The sequence below is a fragment of the Pterocles gutturalis genome, unplaced genomic scaffold, assembly GCF_000699245.1.
Source record: "Pterocles gutturalis isolate BGI_N339 unplaced genomic scaffold, ASM69924v1 scaffold18429, whole genome shotgun sequence".
In the NCBI taxonomy this organism is placed as follows: Eukaryota; Metazoa; Chordata; class Aves; order Pterocliformes; family Pteroclidae; genus Pterocles; species Pterocles gutturalis.
This window is the reverse complement of record NW_010133617.1, coordinates 48,896-71,342: the sequence shown is the minus strand read 5'-3', so window position 1 is coordinate 71,342 and position 22,447 is coordinate 48,896. Positions and strand designations below refer to the sequence as shown.

The 22,447-nt window shown below is 40.7% G+C and overlaps 1 protein-coding gene across 2 annotated transcripts; it reads left to right on the top strand.

Moving 5' to 3' along the window:
- Positions 1 to 1,894: 1,894 nt before the first annotated feature.
- OSBPL1A (oxysterol binding protein-like 1A) lies at positions 1,895 to 22,420 on the top strand. 2 transcript variants are annotated; one of them, XM_010081302.1, is made up of 13 exons: positions 1,895 to 2,058; positions 7,095 to 7,170; positions 8,773 to 8,907; positions 9,254 to 9,351; positions 10,061 to 10,243; positions 10,722 to 10,829; positions 10,918 to 11,007; positions 11,253 to 11,379; positions 14,639 to 14,755; positions 15,539 to 15,662; positions 18,117 to 18,207; positions 19,112 to 19,135; positions 22,046 to 22,420. In XM_010081302.1, the coding sequence occupies exons 1-13, from the start codon at positions 1,967 to 1,969 to the stop codon at positions 22,146 to 22,148; spliced, it is 1,368 nt and encodes a 455-aa protein (XP_010079604.1). In that variant the 5' UTR covers positions 1,895 to 1,966; the 3' UTR covers positions 22,149 to 22,420. The 2 variants fall into 2 exon arrangements, with proteins under 2 accessions (XP_010079604.1, XP_010079605.1); XM_010081303.1 differs by lacking the exon at positions 19,112 to 19,135 and having other exon boundaries at positions 22,046 to 22,173.
- Positions 22,421 to 22,447: the final 27 nt, after the last annotated feature.

Here is a 22,447-nt window from a genome sequence, read left to right as displayed (position 1 = left end):
CTTTAAGTTAACTTTAACCCACGACAACACACAACAAGACAGTCCTGGACGGTACAGAAAAAGGAGCATTACAGGAGGCAGACTCTTTGCTTTGTGTTACAGAGTTTGTTTTGTGCCTTTGTGTCAGTAATAACTGTTGGCATACTTGGAGCATCTCTTCCAGTAGAGGTGGAATACTTACCTTGATGGAATTTATAGCTTGTCATGTGGTCAGGATGCTGAGGCTCAGGTTCTCTTATGCTGCTAGAGTGACTCTTCCTCTGTGATATTTGGGTACACAACAGTGTGTTCCTGACTACCTGGGCTTATGATATCTGGAGAAATCTGTATTTTATGTAATGAACTTGTCCACAAATAAAAATGCTTCTCCTTACCCTACTTGTTATATACAGTACCCACCAAATTAATGCTTTGATGTGTTATATCATAATTTGGCACAGAACTAGACTGACAAATTTGAGGAAACTTGTGAGAAGATTCTCTGGAGTGCCAGTCCACTTTTTTTAACATATCCTCAGCACCAGCTGGCAGTTCTTTTCATTCCCTAGCAACTGTCTTAATTTCAGTACTGTCTTGGTGAGGATAGGAATGGATGTTTTTCATGAAAGCGAATTATGCTTCTAAATCTCACTTTCTCTAAAGACTATGGAGACATTGTGGCACAACCCATTCATTCACAGGATTTTGTCCTATTGTTGGCCCTTCTTTTATCTGGATATAGTAGAAAGTCATCTTGTCACTGTCCCCTTCACCAAAGCAACAAATAATTGACATGTTCTGGAGAAGCTACTGTCATTGTTTTTTAAGAGAAAACAAGAAAGCACCTAGCAATGGACACTTGTGACTGAGATATTCTTTTGAATGGGCTGCTATTTCAGCGGGTTTTGATTACCAGTTTTATAGTAGAATCAGTGTGTGAGAGAGTGACTAATCTTGCAATTATTTCTCTGGGTATTTGCAGCCAAGAGCAGTGGCGTATGCTGGAAGAAGTGCATAGCAGGAACAGTGTCTACTACAGTTTGGGTTTGCTTGTTTCAGAAGTGAGGAAGCTTGCCTTAGGCTGCTTACCATTTAGTGCTGTACCTGGTTAGAAATTGGTGCATCTTCACTTGTCTTGAGTTATTCCCTTGCTTACTGGACCTTGCAACTGGATAATCCTTTGACAATCTTGTCAGGTTTGAAAGAAAAGCATGAAACAAATAAAGCCTTTCACTAGGAAACTTTTACTCTCTGATTTGGAGCAAGACTCTCTCTTCTGCAGTGCTGGTCAAGCACTACCTGGGCAGAACACTGGCTGGAAATAAGGTGGTGGTGTTGATGTTTTTAGTTTTACTGTGATGTGGGTTGTACTGTTAACCTACCTTCCAGAGTACAAGGTTTATCTTAGTGATTGGTGGTGACCTTATCACTTAGACTTTGCTGGGACTTATGTGACTAATGTAATCCACTGCATATCTGTTCTTTGATACTTGTTCAGTAATTTGGGAAGTGGAGGTTGCTGAACAGCACTGAGTGTCTAAGTATTTAGACCAAACTGAAATCTTATATAGAAGGAGGAGTCAATACTTGAATGTTGAGGTAGCTGTTAGGTAAGACACAGGCATCTGTGTGACACTGGCACTTGTCCTGAGCCAGTTGTAGTAGCTGTAATTTAATAAAAACGTCAGATTTTGGCTCTGTTTGGTAGAGGATTTTTAATGTATTGTGTCCTTCCTTATCATGCGATCTCTTTATATCTAGATGCAGAGCGGTGGCAGTACTAGTTACTTAACAAATGGATGCTGTCATCAGGACACAGTAGCCTACTTAGGTTTCAGTTTTGTACAAAGAGGGAAGATCTGTTAGTGACTGAAGTCTAGCACAGGCAGTAGATTCATTAACATGCACCTGCTCTTTTGCAGATTCAGAATCTGAAAAATCATTAAGTGGGTTTGAAACAACAACAGCTTACTCATTAGAGGACAGCATGGATTCAAAAGATACAATAACTTCGAGCACCTCTGAAGAAAAGGTTTGTGGCAGTGGAGAGCCTCTGTCTAACGGAATCAAAAAACACAGGTAGGACATTGCGCATTCTTAAGGTATTATAATATGCGTTAATGGTGAATAAAAGGCCAGAAGAATCTCTGAAAAACTAACTGTGAAAACTTTTAAAACTTTGTTAGGGATGATTGACAAGTAGTTGGTTGTGCTATGATTTGATAAAGAATATTTTTCCAAGGCTAGTGTGTTCCTTTGTGTCTTGCTTTTTGGTGGTCAAATCTGAATAAGTAAAAATAAAATATAATGTTCTATGTAAAAATAGAAACAATTGTTTTTTAATAGATCTTATTGAAATCTATGTGGATTTTAATTCCTTCATGTATCTTTGATGACCTATGCCTCCTATTGCCTCTTTAATTTCCAGTCATTTGATCCTTCTATTGGTATCAGGAATGAACGAAAAATATTGCTAGCCTGGCATCAGAAACCCCAATGTTAACAAAGGGAGTCTTATTCTAAAAGTCTCATCCGTGTTTTATGTGCTTATTTTGTGTTGTCAAATGATCCATTTTTGTTTGTTTCCTTGCTGATAAAGGAGGACAATAGGTCTGGAGTTAATGAGAAGTAATAGACACCACTATTCTTGAGTTTCAGTGAAGGGGCAATGTAATGTTTGTGCTACAGATCAAGCTGGACTTGAACATGTTTCAAAAAGACTACTTTCGAAGCATTTTTGGATGTGCTGCATTGGTGATGGGGGGACACCAGATGTCTGTAAAAACAGAAAATTCGTATTTAATTTACAGAAGGAAGCAAAACATGCTTTAATTACTTGGTATCTTAAACAGTTAAATTGCAGTGACTGTTGTAGTATGGGGTAATGTTAGAGACACGACGTTTCAAGGTTCAACCTCTGCATATATGTTCCTCCCATACTAGGCAAAGATGAAGGCAAATGAGGGCTTGGGTGGAGTAACTGGGATTGTTTGGGAAGGTAAAATAAAGCAGCTGACTAAGCATGTTGCTCTGCGCTCTTGGGTTGTTAGCGAGGTGGTATTTATGGCCTTGGCTAAGTGCCTTTCCTAATTAGAGCAGGAAGTTTGGAGGGGGAGGTGGAAGGGCATGGGAAGCATTAGGTGAAGGTGGACATCTGAATTGCATTCATTGCCTTGGAAACAATGAGGAGAATGGAGGCAATTCCTGATCCAACATGAAAATGATGATGCATGTTGACATGCATTGTCTTGAAAAGTTTTAACAAGAATTGATATTGCGTTTACTATAAAAAAGAAATAGATTGACAAGTTTCCGTAACACTGCACTATGCTGTCAGAACTGTAGGGAGCACGTGACTGGAAGGAGCATTTAAGATCTGCTGGTTTTATAAGGGGGAATGAAAAGTAATAAACAAGTACCTCTATGTAAGCTGTTTCTCTGAGTTGTGTGCATTTTAGTAGAAAAGAGAGTATAGGATGTTGGATTAAAACAAGTGTATAAGGTGGCTGGCTAATAGTTTACTGCTAAAGAACGGTGGAAGCGTTTGTTTTGCATATAGATAAGAATGTATGGTCGTATTTTATGTGACAAAGTGGCTATAGAGCACATTCTAGGTTGATCTGTAATATCAAGCTTTTTTACCTGGTACCTTGGGAACGCATTGGGATTTGTCCACAAATATGTTGATGCAAACTGTTTATCCCCAGAGCTCAGCCAATTTAAATTTTACCTCCAAGAGAACCTTCCCAGGGGATAGGAGTAGCGTGGTGTTTCTAGCCTCATTTCTGAGGCTCTTGGTGGCAGCAGTGTTTTGGTTGTCCTGGTACTGGATCTGTTTGAGATTACTTCGGCACTGCATTACCTGGCTGGAGCTGCTGGCTCCAGTTTGTGCCTCTTTTGGTTTTGGGGCTAGTTAGAGGGCATGTGGTCAAATATGCATCATCAGTGATGCCACCTATGTCCTTTTTTGGAGCAGAAACCTTAACTTTTTGATGCTGTGCAAAGTGAGGGGATCAGAATGTTCTGATGGCACTGAATTCAATCCTTATACCTTTGGGTTTGCTGTAAAGTTCTTGTTTAACTTCTGTTTGTGTTAACTACCTGGAAAAAAAGTCAATTAGAGAATAGACCAGATTAATTTATTTTGCTTAAAATCTTGACACCTTCCTGTAGTTCCTCAGATGAAGAGAGGATCTGCAGCTGCATTTGGGTTGCACATGACAGTACTTAACAGTGTTTACCAGTCAGTATAAATAAGATGTTATTTCCTACCTTCATTTAGAAAACCTGAGTTCTAATCTGCCTCTTTTATTTGAGTGGTGAGAGGTTTCCACAGGGAGGTGGAGGTCAGGGGTTGGGCGGGGGAGGGTGTCGTTTTGGTTTTGGAGATGTAGGAATAAATCTGTTGGTTCCAAGGAATTGAAAGTGTTGGGATGTACATATACAGATACTTGAAGCCAATGCCACTTACAATCTGTTGACTTATTCTGATTGTTTTAATGTAGTTTGCATCCCACTGATTGTTTGTAGAGTGTTTGAAAGACTGTGGTTGACATGGCTTCGTATAGTTTAGGTGGATTTGAGAGTGGACTTAATTTTTTGAAAACTTTTTGGGAAAGGATTTGAGAGGTAGGAGGATAGTACATTAAATAATCTGTAAGCATTCAAATAACTTTTTTATTTTTAAGAGGGAAATTTTTTGTCTGAGCCAAACTTAAAAAAAAAAACAGAAAATCCAACCAACCAACAAGTTCAACCAAACAGCCAAAACCCCAAAAAAGCCCTTGCACAAAAATATTCTGTAAGACCTGCCAACAGTTAACATCCATTTGTCACTGCTGTCTCCCTCTTATTGCTGAGGTTTTGTAGTCATTTTTCCCTTTGGCCCCACCATTGGGGGCCTCTCAGAATGCAAACATGTTTGTGTTTGGCTTTTTGGGAGCCAGGAGGTTATTTGGTCAGGTTTACACGAAGAGCAAGCTAAATATGCCTTTTTCACACCATATATCTCCTTCTCCACAAGATTCCTGTAGTAGTTGATCTGCTATAGATAATGCTTTGCACAAATGTTTTTGTTTAAGTGAGTGGTCTTAAATGCATCTTATCTGTTCTACTGCACAGAAGTTCCTGCAGATGTTTTGTCACTTAAAGCTAAAATTAACTTCCTGAGTTATTTCTAAAATTGACATCTGGAAGGAGATTTTTGCAGTCACAAACCTTCCCTTAATCACAGGGAGTGTGTCAAGGTTAGTAGCCCTCAAATCTTGGCTGCCTGTCATTTTTCCACACGTCCTTACTTGTCCCTGGGGTCTTTCTTGGTGGCTTAAAACAGCTTTGTTTCTTCAGTATGTGTGTGAGTTATATGGAGAAAAGAGCTGACTCCCATATCAGGTTTGTCTGATAGATATATATATAAGAAATACAGATGAATAGCTGAAACTGAATGCCAACCTTTAAGCAATTCAATAAACTGAATGGAAGGACAGATTAACTTTAATGAATATTTAATATGCAAGGAGAGCAATCCCTGTGTATGCCTTAGCAAGCTAGAGGCATGTGAGTGTATTTTACATGCGGAATGACACAAACACCCTCTCTGCTAACTGTCTGCATTAAAGAATACACAGGGAAAAAAAAAAAGCAAACACTCCAAATGAAGATAAGACTGAATACTTGGTGGACACTGTCCTCTCCTGGGCATTTGTATCAAAGCACCCACAGAAGTATTTTGTATTTAATATTATTCAAGATGATCTGTTTCAGGAAACACTTTTCTATCAGTGGAAAATCAGAATAGGGAGTGAGTGATACCATGTTGGTCAGGTAAAATAAATCCTCCTCCCCATTCACCCCTGCATGGGAACTGAGTAAAGCCAGTCGGTGTTAGGCTGTTAGCTACTTGCTAACAAAACAATTTGGTACTGTGAGGAGTTCAGGCATATGATTAGGTTTTTGATTGGATGGGGCTTGTTGCTTTTTAAGGAGCATTTTCTGGTTTTGTTCTTTCTGAAAACTGAAGGATCAGCCCTGGTTAAAGGTGTATCAGTAGCAGATAAGTATGGGAGGTAACACAGCAAGTAGGGCTACTGAAACTAACAACTTAGTCTGAATAGATTTTTTTAAAATTATTATTTCTCTTAGCAATGTTTCTGTTTATCAGAAAAGTGGGGTGGAGGAAGCAGCTACAGCCTGTTCACACTCTCTAAAAAAAAGATACTGCTTTAGCTACTTTGAGGGAAGACAAGACTTCCTGTTTAGGAGGGCAAGCAACACGATTGTTTAGACGGAGTTAACTGAACTTTCAGGCTCAAATAGCTCATGCAGTTTGAGTGAGCTGTAGGTAATTCTTATTTATTGAGACTTTTCCTCATTGGTTATAGCTTCATGATCCAAACATGAATTTTAGTGTTGTTGTGTACAAAGGGGCTTTGATCTGTATTTATGCCTTTCTATAGGTAAATTGGATTACTAGTTGAGCTGGTCAGTAGCAGTAAGAAAACTGAACAAGATCTTTGTCTGATTTCCAGTAAAGCTGAGAAGTATAGGTTGTACACAGCCTAAATGTTTAAGACTTGCTTCAGATATGTCACCCCCGTGTAGAACAGGCTGCTGTTTTCTGTTCTTTAACAATGCTGCTTTTTCTGTTGTTCCTGAGGGCTGATTTTTAATATAGGTAATAAATGGCATGGCTCTTCATTGTCAGTATACGGGTGACTAGCAGAAAAAACCCCCACTATTTAATCCTCCAGTCTGTTCAGACATAGTGAATGTACCTAGTTACTTCTCAGAAAGACCTTACTTTCTCACAAAGACCCAACTAAATACCTTAATGGTACTATTGGGAAAACACTGTTCTGATAACTGATGTAGAAATTCTTCTCCATTGCTCTTATGCAAAATGAAGGGAATGGTTCTGATATTGTTTTTGGAGAAATTCACATTTCTGTGCAGGTAAAACAGTTTAAATGCTTGAAAGTAGTGCTGTCGTTCCCTCTTGGTTTTTGATTTAAAAATTAGAATACTGTTACTTTCAAAAAAAAGAATATCTGGGTTTCTTGGTCATGGTTAGTAATGGAAAGCTTTTCTCCTCCTTTCTTCCCTGTTCTTTTCCACAGAACAAGCTTGCCATTTCCGATGTTTTCCAGAAATGACTTCAGTATCTGGAGTATCTTAAGAAAATGCATTGGAATGGTACGTAATCATAGAATCATAGAATGGCTTGGGTTGGAAAGGACCTTAAAGATCACCAAGTTCCAACCCCCCTGCCATAATCAGAAAGCTGTGATAAAAGATATGAAGTGATTGTTTCATTTGAGGCCCAAATAAAAACTTTTTGAGGAGAGGGATTTTTTTTTTTAATTTGCTGTTTTGCTATTTGCCTTCACAACTCAAGAAGGTTAAGACTTGGTCAGAGCAATATTCCATCAGTAAAAGCATTTTCTCTTGATTTTAACCCTTAAAGTACTTCATTGTAGCATTTCTTATTTTTTTTACTTTGACTATAAAAAAACAAAACCAAAACCTCAGCCACTTTAATTTTGCTCTTCTCCCTTCCCTTTAGTGTCTCAAGTCTTCCCTGACATAGTGTTACTGGCCAGAGGGTGGCTAGATCAGAGGTTAGCTGGTTGGTGCATAATTTGCTTCCAGCTAAGGGTGAATTGAGGAGTTCTCTCCGTTAGATCATGCAATAGGCTGAAAGTACTTATGGCTGGTAAACCTCTGTCAGCCTGTAACAGTAGCATACAGAAGGGAATGTGTGTGTTTAGTCACGGTTGTTTTCTCCTCCTCCCCTTGCTGTAGTTAGAAACAGTACTGAGCAATGAGATGTGGAAATGCTGGGGAATGCCTCTAGCAGCAGCTCCTAGTCCTGTGAGTTGTGAAGCATCTGAGACTTCTCACAGTGGCTTTAGCAGAAAAGCGTTATAACCTTAAAATACAAAGAGCAGATCGAAAGCTTGTCTTGCATAAGGTGTGTGCAGGAAAAAAAGTCCAAAAAGGTCTTAATTCTGCTTTGCAGAAATTGCTGCACAGAAGTTGCATTTGCAGAGGGAGGATGGAACTTGGAGTGGATTGTACTGAAGTGTCTGACAAAGCTGTTAGTGCCAGATTATTATGGTTAAGAACAGTGTTGTTCACTGTGCATATTGCCAGTGGTCATACCATATGCTTTTAATTTGCTACTGCAGGCAGTTTAAAGCATTGCTGTGTTATGCATTCAGACAGCATGCTTTTTAAAAATGGGAAGGAGAATAAACAGCATCAAAACTGTAGGATTCCTCTTAAATCTTTATTCCTGTTACAAAAAAAATCCTTTTTTTCTTCAGAATACAGGATCCCTGTTTTTACACCTGTGCCGCCATGTCCCCCTGTCCTTTCTCATCCTCATTCCCCCGCCTGCCCACCTGCCTCCAAAAAATATATGTTTAAGTAATTAGATGGCCTAGATCTATTTTAAGAGTAATAAATAACTTAGTCTTTAAAAGGGTCCTTAGTACTTCATTCCATTCTTTCATTTCACCTTCTTAATGCATTTGTTGATAGGAAGTTTGTTTGATGTTTGGTTTTCTTGTTTTTATAGTAGCCTTAACATCAACACGGATAGGCTTATCGAGCTCCTAAGGGGGATGTACAGGGTTTTTTCCTTTCAGCTTTAGCAGAGCCAGCCAGGTCAAGCACATTGCATTAGCACTAAGAGCATAATTTATTTTTGTAATAAGCCAATTACACTTGGGTTACTGCAGGTCAGTGTGTCTAATCAGTTGGTTTTTAACACAAATTTCATTTGTACACCAGGAGTTGTCGAAGATCACAATGCCAGTTATATTCAATGAGCCACTGAGCTTTCTACAGCGACTTACAGAGTATATGGAGCATACATACCTCATCCACAAAGCCAGCTCGCTTTCCAGCACAACTGAGCGAATGCAGGTACTTTGGGTGTGGTGATTTGTGATGGTGATTTGGTGTATGAGATTTGATGAATGTGTTGAGATTTATTTCTTCATAGATAGTCTCATAGGAGGAACTCCTGTAATTTGCTGCATGTTGGATTCTCTTATTCATTAACCAGTTTTGCTTATCTAGGAAAATGTTTTGGTTCTCCTGTCTTGCTTTTTTTAGCCTTTTGATTAAAATTGTTTATTCCCCTGCCTTGCAAACAGAACTGTGCTAAGCTATTTCAGAAGAATCATTCTGTAATACTGTAACTGCTGTTGATACTTGATAAAGCCTGAAATCCAGGAGATAAACTGTGTACTCTTATTCTTTTGAGTAGTGTGTTGCTGCGTTTGCTGTGTCTGCTGTAGCCTCACAGTGGGAACGTACAGGGAAGCCGTTCAACCCATTGCTTGGAGAGACGTACGAATTGATCAGGTAATGAACAGAAGATGCACTGAAGAGTGGGGAGTGGTATTCTGTGTAACTGATCTTTCATTAGGCTTGTCAGGTGGCTTGCAGACTGCTCTCTGGTTTGTAAGATTCCACCCATTCTCCTAGCAGCTGCTGAAGGTGTTTGCAATGCACGTTAGTGTTCAGCAATGCACCTTCCAGTCAAGGGAAGCTATTTGTCAACTCTGAGCAGGCAAATGAAATTTGCCAGGTTCAAAAGCAAGTTTTATATACAAAAATTACTTTTTTCTGAGATCTTCTGAGTGAAAAGATGCATGGTACATAAGGAAAGCATTAGAATTGTAATATTCATTATATGAGTGTCCAGAATACAAATAGGCAGTGTTAGTCTTACTAGTGTGCAGCTGCACTTAGGGCAGACTTTTCTCTTAGGTGAGTTTTTGGCCTGTGTTTGTGTGAAAGTTTGAGAGGTCGCTATCAAAAGTAAACATATTGTCTGGTCAAATTTGTTAGTTCTTGTTACTTTTTTAGGTTATGTCCCCAGTTATTTAGAATGAGGATGTTCTATGTATTAGTTGATCTTTTTGTTTTACCCTAGGGTTTTAACTAACTCTTACACTGAGCACAACAACTGTACATGGGTCCAACTATCTGTTTCACCCTGGGGAAAAGAACTGCAGCTTCACTACACTTGATGCGTAGCTACATGCTTTTGGTTATCTTTATTTTGCAGAGATGATCTTGGATTTAGACTTCTCTCAGAGCAAGTTAGCCATCATCCACCAATCAGTGCTTTCTATGCTGAAGGTTTAAATAATGATTTTGTGTTTCATGGATCAATTTATCCTAAACTCAAATTCTGGGGCAAGAGCGTGGAAGCAGAACCAAAAGGCACAATGACTTTGGAGCTTCTCGAGTAAGTTGATAAGTAGTAATTGCATAGGCACAGTGGCCCCATCCATGATGATTAGCGTGCATTAGATTCTCATGGCTTAGTAATGGACGTCTGACACCCAGATCCTAATGTTTGGTGGCAGAGCACTTTGCAGAGAGGAGGGGATGAGAAGATGCCATCGTTTCTCCTAATATACTGAATACTAGTAGTAGCAGTAGTTGGGGCTTGTGTCTATGTGTTCTGCAGATGCCTGTCCTACTAGTACGCTTGAGTCCTCTTGGCTTTCCTCACGGCATTCAGTGCTAACTGTGACTGCACTGAAGTTTTTCTTTTAGGGAATTGATAAAATCAGTAGCAATAGGTTAATAAACTTGTCGGGTTTCCTGACTTATTACCTTGTCCATTTTGATACTTGGTGGGATTTATAGATGATGGCTTGTTGCAAGAGTGACATCCAGTACAAAGATACAGTATTTAAATTTTTGTTCCCCTCCCTTAGACACAGTGAAGCCTATACGTGGACAAATCCTACATGCTGTGTGCATAACATCATTGTGGGCAAACTTTGGATTGAGCAGTATGGAAATGTGGAAATAACCAACCATAAGTAAGTTAAGAGTGTCAGTGCTTTCACTTGCTGCAAGTTTAAATAAAAGCATTTGGAAGTAATTAGTGCCCTCTTGTTCTGCCTTTAGAACTGGTGAAAAATGTGTACTAAGCTTCAAGCCCTGCGGCCTCTTTGGGAAGGAGTTGCACAAAGTTGAAGGCTACATTCAGGACAAAAGGTAACGGCTTCATTCCCCATGGGAAACAAATGGCTGCCCTCTGTTTCTGATGGGAGCTGTCGAGCTGAATGCCTTTAACGTAGTCTGGCAAGGGCATGAATCTGCAACAGCAAGGTTATGAATTGTGTAACACCAATAATGGAGTTTTAAGAGTTGCTCTCAAAAGTCCTTTCAAATATCTTTTGTCTGAAATTATGAAATAAATCTCTTTAAGCTCCTTTATAAACTTGGTCTTTTTTTGACAGCAAAAAGAAACTTTGTGCACTGTATGGGAAGTGGACTGAGTGTTTGTACAGCATTGACCCAGCTACATTTGAAGCTTACAAAAAAAATGACAAGAAAAATGCAGAAGAGAAGAAAAGCGGTAAACAGGTATTAATCACCTAAAGAAGCGGTATCTCAAAAGCATGTTAAGACAGATAAATATTTTAGTAGTGTCTAAGAGCATTAAAATTTCTTGTCACTTAAGTCTCTCTTTCCTAGTAGGATACAAAACAGATTGGATGAGTACCAGCATTAAGGGATAAAATGCTTACTCAAGTATTTGTCTTCAGAATTCCCAAAACTTGGAGTGATCTAAATACTGGCTGGTTCATTACCTGCCTCTTCCTCCCAAGTTACATGGAGAAAATAGCATATCCAGTGGTTGGACCGTGGTTCTGATAATTTATAATAACATTTATATTCTAGTAGGAGGATTTGGACTTCGAGAGGCAGGATAGACTGGTTTCTTGTCTTGATAGAAGATATTTTCCAGCTTTTACAAGGCATTTTTGTATTGCTTTCTATTAAATTTTCACAATTACAGAAATGCTTGCTTTTTTTGTTCTTCACAATTACTTTATTTTTTTTCTTCTGGGAAGAAAGCTCATTCTTAATTCTTCCAGGTTTTTGGTCACCAGTATGCTTTTTGTTTAAGGTGACAACATACAGCTTGATAACAAGAACAACCATGAATGTAGTAGCTTAAACCAGGGATTGTTCCCCTTTGGTGACTGAAGCCAGATTTTTTTGTTGGTTTGGGTGTTGGTAATTTTTATATTTAAGAAAAGAGAGAAAAAGAACTCTGAAAGCAGTTGTTCCTGTGCAGGTTCAGTTTGTCGCTGTACCCGAGATTGCTCCAGTCCTTGTCATCAGGAGAGTGCTAAGGCACTGGGGATTACTGTTTCTCTTCAAGTCTGACCCTGTGAGCTCTAGGGAGAAGGAGCAAAGAAAAACATACCCTGTGTCTTTGTTCAGCTACTGCTTTGCATTTTCCAGCATTGCTTAAGAGATAATACTTGTTTTTCACCTCAAAAGTGAAGCTTCCTATTGCGTAAAGCTCAAGCTGTGATGTTGCTCTGACTGTAGAAAAGCACGTTTTTTCTACTCATTTAACAGACCTATTTCTGTGTAGAAAACTGAAAGCTTTGTGATTTGCACTATGAATGAGAGAGTCATTGTTGAGTGCGTATTCCCACTGCCCCCTTGTGTTTGAGGAGTTGATATTGCTTGCTTTTGAGCATCTAGGTGAGCCAAGTGTCATGTATCATGTCTGGATGTGGTTTGTTCTTTCATGGTAGTGAAGGATTCATTCAAGCATGAAAGTACATGGCCTTTCAGTCTTCTCCTAATTAGAATTTTCAGATTTATTTAGTTGTTTTCTAGCTATTCATTCATGCTGGATTGCTACTAATGAAGAATTGCTTCTGTTTTCCTTTAAGGGACCTGCTTGGGTGTGAGTCCTTTTGCAAATTGCTCCAGATTTTCCCATGAATACCTTTGATTTCTCTAGGGATAAAAGTTAAGGAAAAATAACTTTGCAGGCAGCTAGACAAGCCTTCATGTCTCTAAAGGTGCTATTTTACCAACATCAGGAGACTTATAGTAGACTTGAGGTTAAACCACGATGACTCTGCTCTGAATGAACTAGAACCTTTTTTAATCAAGATGAAGCATTTTGTGCAGAATTTTCAGTGTGAATATGTGGAAGAGCACAATGTAAGGCAACAGCAAATGCCTTCACGTGTCCCTTGTTTACTGACATGGGAGGTCTTCCTTGGCAAAGTCTGTTACTACCCTCCTAGCAATATACTGAGAGGTTGAGTAGCACTGAGCATAAAATATGGATCATTGTGGCCAGAGCACATGAAAATCCAATTTTACCTAGTTCTTTGCAATTCTTATGACATTTTAAAGATTATGTATCCAACAAGGCACAAATTGCAGTGTGTATTGTAGCCTTTCTATAAAAGTTGGAGTTTGGCAGTCTGATATTGAAGTGTCTTTGTTTTGATATAAGGATCTGTTCTTTCTGATCTGTTCTGCTTCAGATTCCTGATTTCTGAAAGACTGACCAGTGTCCTTTAAGGGACAGAATGGCAGTTTGCCAGCACAGTTCAGATGTAGTCAACTAAAAGCCTTGTTTATCTTCCTAATAGCTGAGGGACTGAACCTGGTCTGTATGGTGTTCTGGCTACTTTGCAACCTGTTCATTATTAAAAGCGCAGTACCCAAGTGCTCCACAGTGAAAGAGTCCTTAATACTTCCTAGTTTTTTTGGAGGCATGATACATGAATCATCTTGGAGGACAACTGAGTCCAGTTTGGGTACTGGATTCTTCTTGCTCTAAAACATTAGCCTGTATTATCTGATGCAACCATCAGAAAGTAAAGCTTATTAGCAGCAGGATTAAAGCTGTTGGCATGTAGCCAAAGCGTTTAAAGCATTAGTTGCCTTCAAGTTCGGCTTTACTCTCCAGTGGTCTCTGAAACATGCTGCTGTTTTTAGCTGTGATAGTGGCACCAGGTTTTCGTGGGAGAGCTGCATTCATTGTCTAGCTGGCTTCAGTCCAGTACTGTAACATAGGCTTGTGTGGCAGAACTGATGTCAGCAGCATCAGACCCCAGCTGCTTTAAAGCTGTACATCAAAAAGGTGATGGTTTAGAACCAGTTCAGGTCACATCTACAGTGTGACCACCAGTTACTCTTTACTGCCCTAGCAACCCTGAGTGGAGTTTTTCCCTTTCTGGGGAAACCATTTCACAGTGCTGTGGCTGCAGCTGCTTCAGGCCGAATACGTCAGCCTTCATGGGGTACCCTTCCCAGAAGCAGCTAATCGAGGATATTAATTTAATGTTTGCAGTTTGCCGTTTCAGTAGGGTAGTTCCACGGTCAATGGAAAGGCAGGCTCCCCTTCACAAAGAGAAGTATCTAGGGCTTTCTGTTGTGCACAAACTGAAGGCAGCATTTACATTATATGCTGTCATTTCTTTGATGTGGAAGGATGAAGAATGTGCTGCAATGAAGCTGCAATGGAGTTAAATGTCCGGCATGGAAATGTTTGTGTTTGAGGAAATGGGATACCTCTGTGGTGTAAAAATTGACACTTCTTAATGCTTGAACATCCAGATTGTATCTACAAAGATGCCAATGCAAGAAAATGTTGGTAGTCTCCCATTGGGTGGGAACTGGGTGTACGTATGCTACGTTAATGCTGTTACTGTTCTTGACAAGCATATAGAAAAGTTTCTTTAGTCAGAGTACTTCTGCTCAAGGGAATAATTTTATGTACGTTCCAGTGTTGGAATGAATGAGTGTAAATGGTTTATGACCCCAAAGAACTCCTCTTTTCTTTGTGTGCTGCCGTTAGGTGGGCAATACTGAGGAACCAGATGAGATGCCATTGCCAGATTCTGAGAGTGTGTATGTTATACCTGGAAGTATTTTGCTATGGAAGATAACTCCAAGACCTCCAAATTCAGCACAGGTCGGCTATGCTTCCACTTATTGAAAGTGTGTGCTATCCTGTTACTCTGTAGCTTCAACACAAAACAAATATATTTGTTGTCTTTTTCATTAACAAATATGGATTTGCCCATTTATTGCAACAAACTTTCCCGCTACAAATGTAACTCTGTAATGTGGGGTTGGAGGGATAACTGTCACAGGCACGACTCTAGAGTTATTTTCTGGAAAATGGGATGCTGCATGTAGCTAGTGGTATGGGGGCTTTCCCCACCTCTTCTCTTCACCCTGCTCCCACCACTGAGGTACCTACCTTGTGAGAAATCTCTTCCAAAGAGCTTTATTAGAGGACAGACACTTCCTAGGAGACGCTTGCAAAGCCTGTGTTGCATGAGATGGTGCGTGAAGGGTTGTGGAGCTGGAGAGGCAGTGGGAGGAATACAAGGGTATGCATGCAAATGGAAAGACAGAATTGGAACAAGAAAAGGTGCTCTCAGTGGGTTAATCAAGGGGGAAATATCTCTACAGAGATAGGGAAAATACAGTAGGGCTGGAAAAAGAAGATAAGAGAGAAATAGTGCACTGAGTAATTGGATGCTGGCCTGGTTAAACAGAAACACCAAGGATCACCTGCGTTCTGACTAACAGTGCAGTTTTGCTGGTATCTTGAGTATTGCTGTCTTGAGTGATTAAATAATAAAAAAGCACTGGCATATTTGTTCTTAGAGAGCAGCTTTCTTGTGTATTAAGACTAGCAGCTAGAGACATCGTAAAGTCACCTTTTATCTTTGTCCCTGAATTTCAGATGTATAATTTTACTAGCTTTGCTATGGCTTTGAATGAGTTGGACAAAGAAATGGAGAGTGTAATTCCCAAAACTGACTGCCGGCTGCGACCAGATATCAGAGCCATGGAAAACGGAGAAATAGGTAATTTCTGTTATTGGTGAAGATGTTTTTATCTTTTGTTAAAACTGGGGCGCTGGGGAAAAAAAAAAAGGAAATTCCACATTCAAGCTGTTAGATGAACTGCTAGAGTAAGTAGCTACCTGTAAAGATACATTCCTCCGTGCTGCAAGACAGTAACTCTTTAATGTAGCTTTCTGCAGGTTGTGGTATGCTTCTAGTGAAATGTACGTCACCCACCTAGTTTTCTTTATAGCAGCCCATATGTTGTGCTGTGTTTAGATTGGTGACCAAAGCAGTGTTGATAATGCATCAGTATTTTAGCTGTTGCTGAACAACATCTGCACAGTGTTAAGGTCTTCTCTCTTTCTGGGGTGGGCAGGAGGCTGGGAGGGGAAACAGCTGGGACAGCTGACCCAAACCGACCAGAGAGATATTCCATACCATATAATATCATGCTCAGCAATAAATTGTGTGTGTCGGGGGGAAGCAGGTGTTGCTTTGCTTTGAGACTGGCTGGATACAGGTCTGCTGGTGGGAGGCAGCAAGTGATTGCTCTTGCATCACTTTCTCCTCCTTATTTTCTTTCCCTTCACTTATTAAACTGTTTTTACCTCAAACCATGAGGGTTTTTTTTGCTTTTGCTCTTTGATTCTCTCACCTAACTCACTGGGGTGGATGGGAATGAACAAGTGGGTGTTTAGTTGCTGGCCAGGAACCCACCATACCACCTACTTGCTTATGTTCTTCCATATAAGCAAGAATCTTAAATTTCATGCCATTATGCTTTTTATTTAGCTTTATGCCCTCTGCAGTTCTTCATAGTCAAGCCCTATAATTGGAAACTAGTTTAAGGAGACAATCTCTGAGCATCAAAAGATTTTATGAACTTTTCAATTTTCTGTTTCCGTCAGCCTGATGCAAAAGGAGTATTTTGATGTGCCAGTTCTGAGAAATGCAGTCAAAACTATCTCAGTGAAACTGCAATGCCAAAAAATGCACTTGATGCAAAATTATTTTTCACGGGGAGTTGAACACTTCTGTTATCCTGGAATAGTGAACTAGAAATACATTATGAGACTTTCAGTGAGTAGAAATAGTGTTCTTTTTAGAAACCTCATAGAGATTGTTACTGCAGATGCCATGGAGTGAAAAGTGTCCTTTAGTCTTCCGACATGCGACTTGGCATTAAATACTCGGATATACTGTGGAACAGCCTTCCCTTGACCCTTTTTTGTTCCTTTTTCTTTGGCATTTTGCATATTAAACCAGGATGGCCAGGTTTGTAAACTAAAAGCTTGGGGTTCTTGCTTTCTCTGACTTGCTAAGTGTTTGGTGTACGTTATGAAACCTCTGATTCAGTTTCATCTATGTAATAGGGCAATGACTGTGACTACTTCTGATAAACAGTCTGAGATCTAGGTATAAAAAACAGTGACATTGGCATAATACACTGCAGTTGTACTTGTGCTTTTTTGTTTTCCTCAGAAGCTGATAACCACTCCTTTGAGGCTTTCAAAAAAGCAGATCAGTGAATTCCCACAACCAAGCTCTCTGTATGAGTCTTTTGTGGCCATCAGAGTGGACATACTTGGTTCAGAGCATCCCCAGTAATTTGTCTGTCTAAACTTGAAGTACAAGGAACTATGCTGTTAGCAACAGACCATATTCCTTAACTACACCAACAGCATAAAGCTTGTCTAGCAGGTAGACTGGTAATATGCAGTGTGTTAGTAGCTGGCAGGGTAACTGAGGATGGCTGATAGTCCTCCAAAAATTTGTCTCTCAACTACTTCTTTCCAAGATGTTTATGGAATGCTTTTTGAGGATTCAAGTATGAAGGAGATCCATCGCCCTTCACCTAATCATCTTCTTGGTCTGACTTACTCCTCAGACCTTCTGACCAGCCTTTCTGCCAAATAGAAGCAACTGTTCTGCTTGTTCAGGACCATGACCTCTGCTACCTTAGTGTGTTAACAAAAAACGAAGGGATGCTGCAGAAAAACAACTCTGTATGGTTTGGAAATGAATATGCCAAACATCTGTTGACCCAGAACTAGGCACTAGTAACAACTTAGCCCAAACCATAATAAGAAGCAGGTGGACAGACTTCTGAAATAAATCCAGCATATTATAATCAGTTTCCCTACTGAAATAAATTCTAGGTATGCCACCCTCCCCTAGCTCACATTTGCTGTCACATAAACACGTTTTCAAGGTCCTCAGGTCATGGATAAACATGTATGTAGTAGTCTTAAAGACTGGAATTCCATTGGCTGATCTTGTGCCACAGCTGGCCTGGCTTTGCTCTTAGACTAAACCAGAAGCTCTTCAGTGTTATGTAGAAGGTTTTTTTTTTAAATGGCCTACTTTTACTACTTCCCTTATTTATTTGCTGTGTCAGATGGAGTAATGTTCCTGTCTTATTACGCTTAAACATCTTCTCTATTTTTATTTGCGTGTTTTTATTCCTTCAAGATCTAGCTAGTGAAGAAAAGAAGAGGCTAGAAGAAAAACAAAGGACTGCTCGCAAAAATCGCTCAAAGTCAGAGGAAGACTGGAAGACGAGGTTAGTGTGCTTGCCTCTGTGTGTGTGTGTGTTTGTGTAATATAAAGGCTTTATTAAACATTCAGGTTAACTGCCAGTCCATGCCGGTGATGTGCAGTGTGAAGAGCTGATACCAGGTTTGGTGGTGCCACTGATGTATTTGCAGACTTGGTCCCTGCAGGCTGTAGTGTTTCCAGAGAGAAGCATCTGGATTAGTCTTAGTTCCTTCCCTCTCACTGCTTGCACACCCATATTCAAATACAAATTGTGTTGTCTTTTCTGAGCACCTCTTGGTTCTGACACGAAAAAGATGTTGCCACTGATAGCTGTTTGTAAGGACTGTTGTTGCTGATTAATTTATAATTGCCTAAAATTTGCATGCTTGGCCAAAGACAGGAGATGCTTCCTCCAGTGAAATTGATAGCTTATTGCTCGTGACTTCTCAGATCAGTTGCTGTATGCTGGCAATACTGTATTCCCCCTGCATACGGTTATTCTCAAAGCTGGCAAAATGACTTTATCACCCAGATATCCCAAGTCATTTTCTCCTTTCTAAAGGACTTACTAACTGCAAAAGTTAGAGGAGCTAAGAGAAAAGTTAGCTTACAAGGGATCTGCCAGGATTTTTTTTTTTTATTGTAACATGAGGGGAGCCAGTTGGAAACTCTTACAACAAGCTAAGTGGAAGCTGTGAAAACATGACCAAATTAATCTAGTTTCACCAGACAAGGTCTGTTTAAAAGTATAGCAATAAATTGGCAGTCTCTTCACAGGAAAAAAATAGTAGGGTTAAACTCTAAAAGTAAGCAAGCTTAATCTTTTCCCTATTAACTAGCTATAAATACACCCAGACACTGTGGATTAAATATCTTTAAAATGTGTGTTCGTAACTTTAAATCGCTTTTCTCTTTTTTTTCAAATGAAGTCACACATCATCCCAGAGTCCCAGGTTTGGACATGTCTGCCTTTGTCTTTTTCCTGTGCCTGCTCTCCTGAAGTGTTTGGATTTGTTTGCCCTGAGACTGGTGGAAAATAACATCTTTGTAATGCTTCCAAGTAAATGTGTTGGACAGCCTTGCATCTCCCTCTTCCTTCACTGCATTCAGAGCCTTATGTGCTTTGGTTCTAGCTCTTACCAAGTGTTTTCAAAGCAAGGGATAGTTATGCTGTGTTCTTTCCGGTGCCTGAAGTAGCTTAAGGTATAGCTCAAAGGACCTGAGGTTGGTATTAGGAACTGGGGAATTGCCAGAGGTCAACTCAGAGCAATGGGTTTTGGGGTGTATAATCAGTGCAGACACCATTTGTGAGGTTCTTCAGTTGCTATAGTGCAGGTGCTGTAGAAGTGGTGCAGGAACTTTAGACCTGCTTACCACTGGCCTGCTATCCTTTAAGAACTCTGTTTTCCAGGGTTTTGATAAAACAATTTTCTGCTTTGGCAGAAAATTCCTAGTGTCTGAGCTCTTTAGTAGGAGTGCCAAGTGTCGCTGTCTCCAAAGGATGAATGTGAAGTGTATTCTGTGAAGGGAAACTCTCTTACCTGTTCCCAGCCAACTGCAGGTCTGAATCTGCAGTGTAATATAAACCCTGATGTCAAATACTGTCATTTCCTTGCCACAGAAAAGCAGAATTCTTGTCTACTAGACCTCCTCCCTCATAAGACAATTCTCCAAAGTGCCTCGTGAACTTTTTTTGTTGTTACTCTTTTGAATCCACTTTACCAGTGTGGGGTCTTGGTGTTTCTGAAGTGATTCATGCTGAAGCTTAAGGTTTTAGAGACTGACCAGTAGTCTTAACCCTTGAGTAACAGACTAGCTCTATTCTAAAACACAGCAGTGGTCTGTTGCTTTTAATTGAAGTCCATCCCGTCCTTCCCGTGTCACTTATGTGACCACATTATCTGATTGCTTTGGGTCTCCTATGTCTCGCAGAGAGACTTAGTTCTTCCCATCACCTTTCCCCTTTCTATTGAAGCAGTAGCATCACCGGAGGAGGGGCACATTGTCCTGACCTGTCCAAGTGTTGGAGACACACTAGTGAAGTACAGGCTGGTAGAATTCGTGACAGTGCCCATAGCCCTGTCTCAGCAGACGCTTGGTTTTGCTCTGGAATGAGCTGCTATTACCTGTGAGCTCCGAGGTGAACTAGACACAGGCACATGCACCAGTTGCTTCGGCATCGCTGGTGCATCCTGCATGGAGGAGATGCAGCAGTGAACTATATACAGTACCGGGGTGGATGACTTCTGTTGACTCCAGTTCCCTTAACCAGGACAGCAGAGAACCACTGAAGTGTTCAGCTGTTCAGTTTACCACCGTGAAGATGGTACAAGGCATTTCTTCTGATGTGCATCTCAGATCTTTGAGCCAAGCCAGACGTGCCCGTTAGCTGCCCTGCTTCGTAACGCGACACTGCAATACGGGTGGCCTTCTTGCTTTTGCTTTTTAAAGAGAGCAAGGCATAATTGTTCTGAACGTGCTTCAGTTTCTGTTCTGGTACCACAGGAGGGAAGAGAAGTTAAAAGGGGCCGCCTTGCACACGCGTGGTTTACTTCAGTGAGGCCTGTAAAGAACTGGCTGCTGTGGCCGGTGAGGAGGTGGCAGGAAGCTGTGGAGCCTGTTAGCCACAGAAACAGCTTCTGGCAAGCTGACTTGTGCCATAAACATGGCTTGGCAAAATACAGGGAGTCACAATGCTGGAGGTCTGGCCCGGTGCAGCATGTGCTGTTGGGGCAGACGGAGTACCAGGCCCCAGCAGAAGCAGTGTTCAGTGACGGGCGGCGGGATTGCCAGGAACGGGGTGGCATGGACGAACTTCAGTGCTGGGGTTATTTGATGGGATTGTACTCACAATTTGGGGGATACTTGCCAGTAGAAGGGCCTTGTAAGTGCACCTTATTTTACAGAGAGATAGCCCCCCCACCAAAAGGTTAAGTACACATGGACATGTAATCTGTGTGTCTGTATACCCACCGCTTCCGGATCAGACAGGAGGGGAGAGGGGAGGAAAGAAAAAGGTGCTAAACTTCAGTGATTCGAGCAACAACCAGCTTAGCAAAAGCTTGCAAGTAACTCCATGCAGATGGAATCAGCTTTCTGGCCCTTCTCATTAGCACCCCAGTGCTAACAACATAATGTAACACAGTTCAGTTGGTAACAGCAAGGACTTTCCCTGCAGCCTGTGGATGATGCTTCATCTACACTGAGGGTAGCTGGCCTACTGGTTCTGAGTCAAGAGCATTGCAAAACCACCCTTTAAAAAACAAGGGGAAATCTAGATCCTGGGGAAATAACATTTTTCTGTTTTCAGGACTGCAGTGCTTGTGGTGCTTCCATGTCTTGCAAAACCTGTTACTGCTTATGCATGCCAAAATGATTGTTCACAACTGCTTTGAAGTAAAACTGTACTCACTCCTTCTTATGTGATAGTCTTGACTGCCTCAAGTGACAAAATACTGGTGTCAGTAATTTTACCTCTGAGACATCAAGGGTGGTGAGGCACTGGAACAGGTTGCCCAGGGAAGCTGTGGATGCCCCGTCCCTGGAGGGGTTCAAGGCCAGGCTGGATGAGGCTTTGAGCAACCTGGGCTAGTGGAGGGTGTCACTGCCCATGGCTGGGGCATTACAATCTTTAAGGTCCTTTCCAACTCAAACCATTCTATGATTTAAGGGGTGTGGTGTGTGGGGAGATCTAGCCACTGAGGCTGACTTTAAATTTATAAGTGAATTTAAAACCAAGAGGGCTTCTGCAATCACAGTCATTACTTTGAACAGTAAACTGCTGAAGACGCAGCAAAGCAGTTCTGAACTTCTACAGAAGTGTGTGTTAATATTTCACTAACATGCTGTATGTTTCCTTGCAGATGGTTCCATCAAGGCCCCAATCCCTACACCGGTACACAGGACTGGCTTTATTCTGGCAACTACTGGGACAGAAACTACTTTAACTTGCCTGATATTTATTAAAATGCAATAAGGAGCCTGTGGCTGATATGAATAAGTCTTAATCTGTTTTAATGTTTTCCCTTGTTTTACTTAACTCCTGAAAAAACTGACATGTTATCAAACAGAATATTAAGCATCTCCACAGTAAATCTGGTGGTACATGATCTGCAGTCCCATAGGTAGGGGAATAATTTTTCTGGTTGATGGTGGGTCCTGTGTGGACAAAGTAAGTCACCATGGTTTCGAGCTGCTCTGTTTGCTGAATACACCTATATTAGGTTGTGGTGTATGAGGAATAGAACACTTTGGCTGTTCTGTGA

Excerpts from the sequence above, each read along its gene's own strand:
- OSBPL1A (XM_010081302.1), top strand. The coding sequence starts at position 1,967 with ATGGATTCAAAAGATACAATAACTTCGAGCACCTCTGAAGAAAAGGTT. Across the intron at positions 8,908-9,253 it reads GCACAACTGAGCGAATGCAG|TGTGTTGCTGCGTTTGCTGT; the intron begins GTACTTTGGGTG and ends TCTTTTGAGTAG. Across the intron at positions 15,663-18,116 it reads CATGGAAAACGGAGAAATAG|ATCTAGCTAGTGAAGAAAAG; the intron begins GTAATTTCTGTT and ends TATTCCTTCAAG.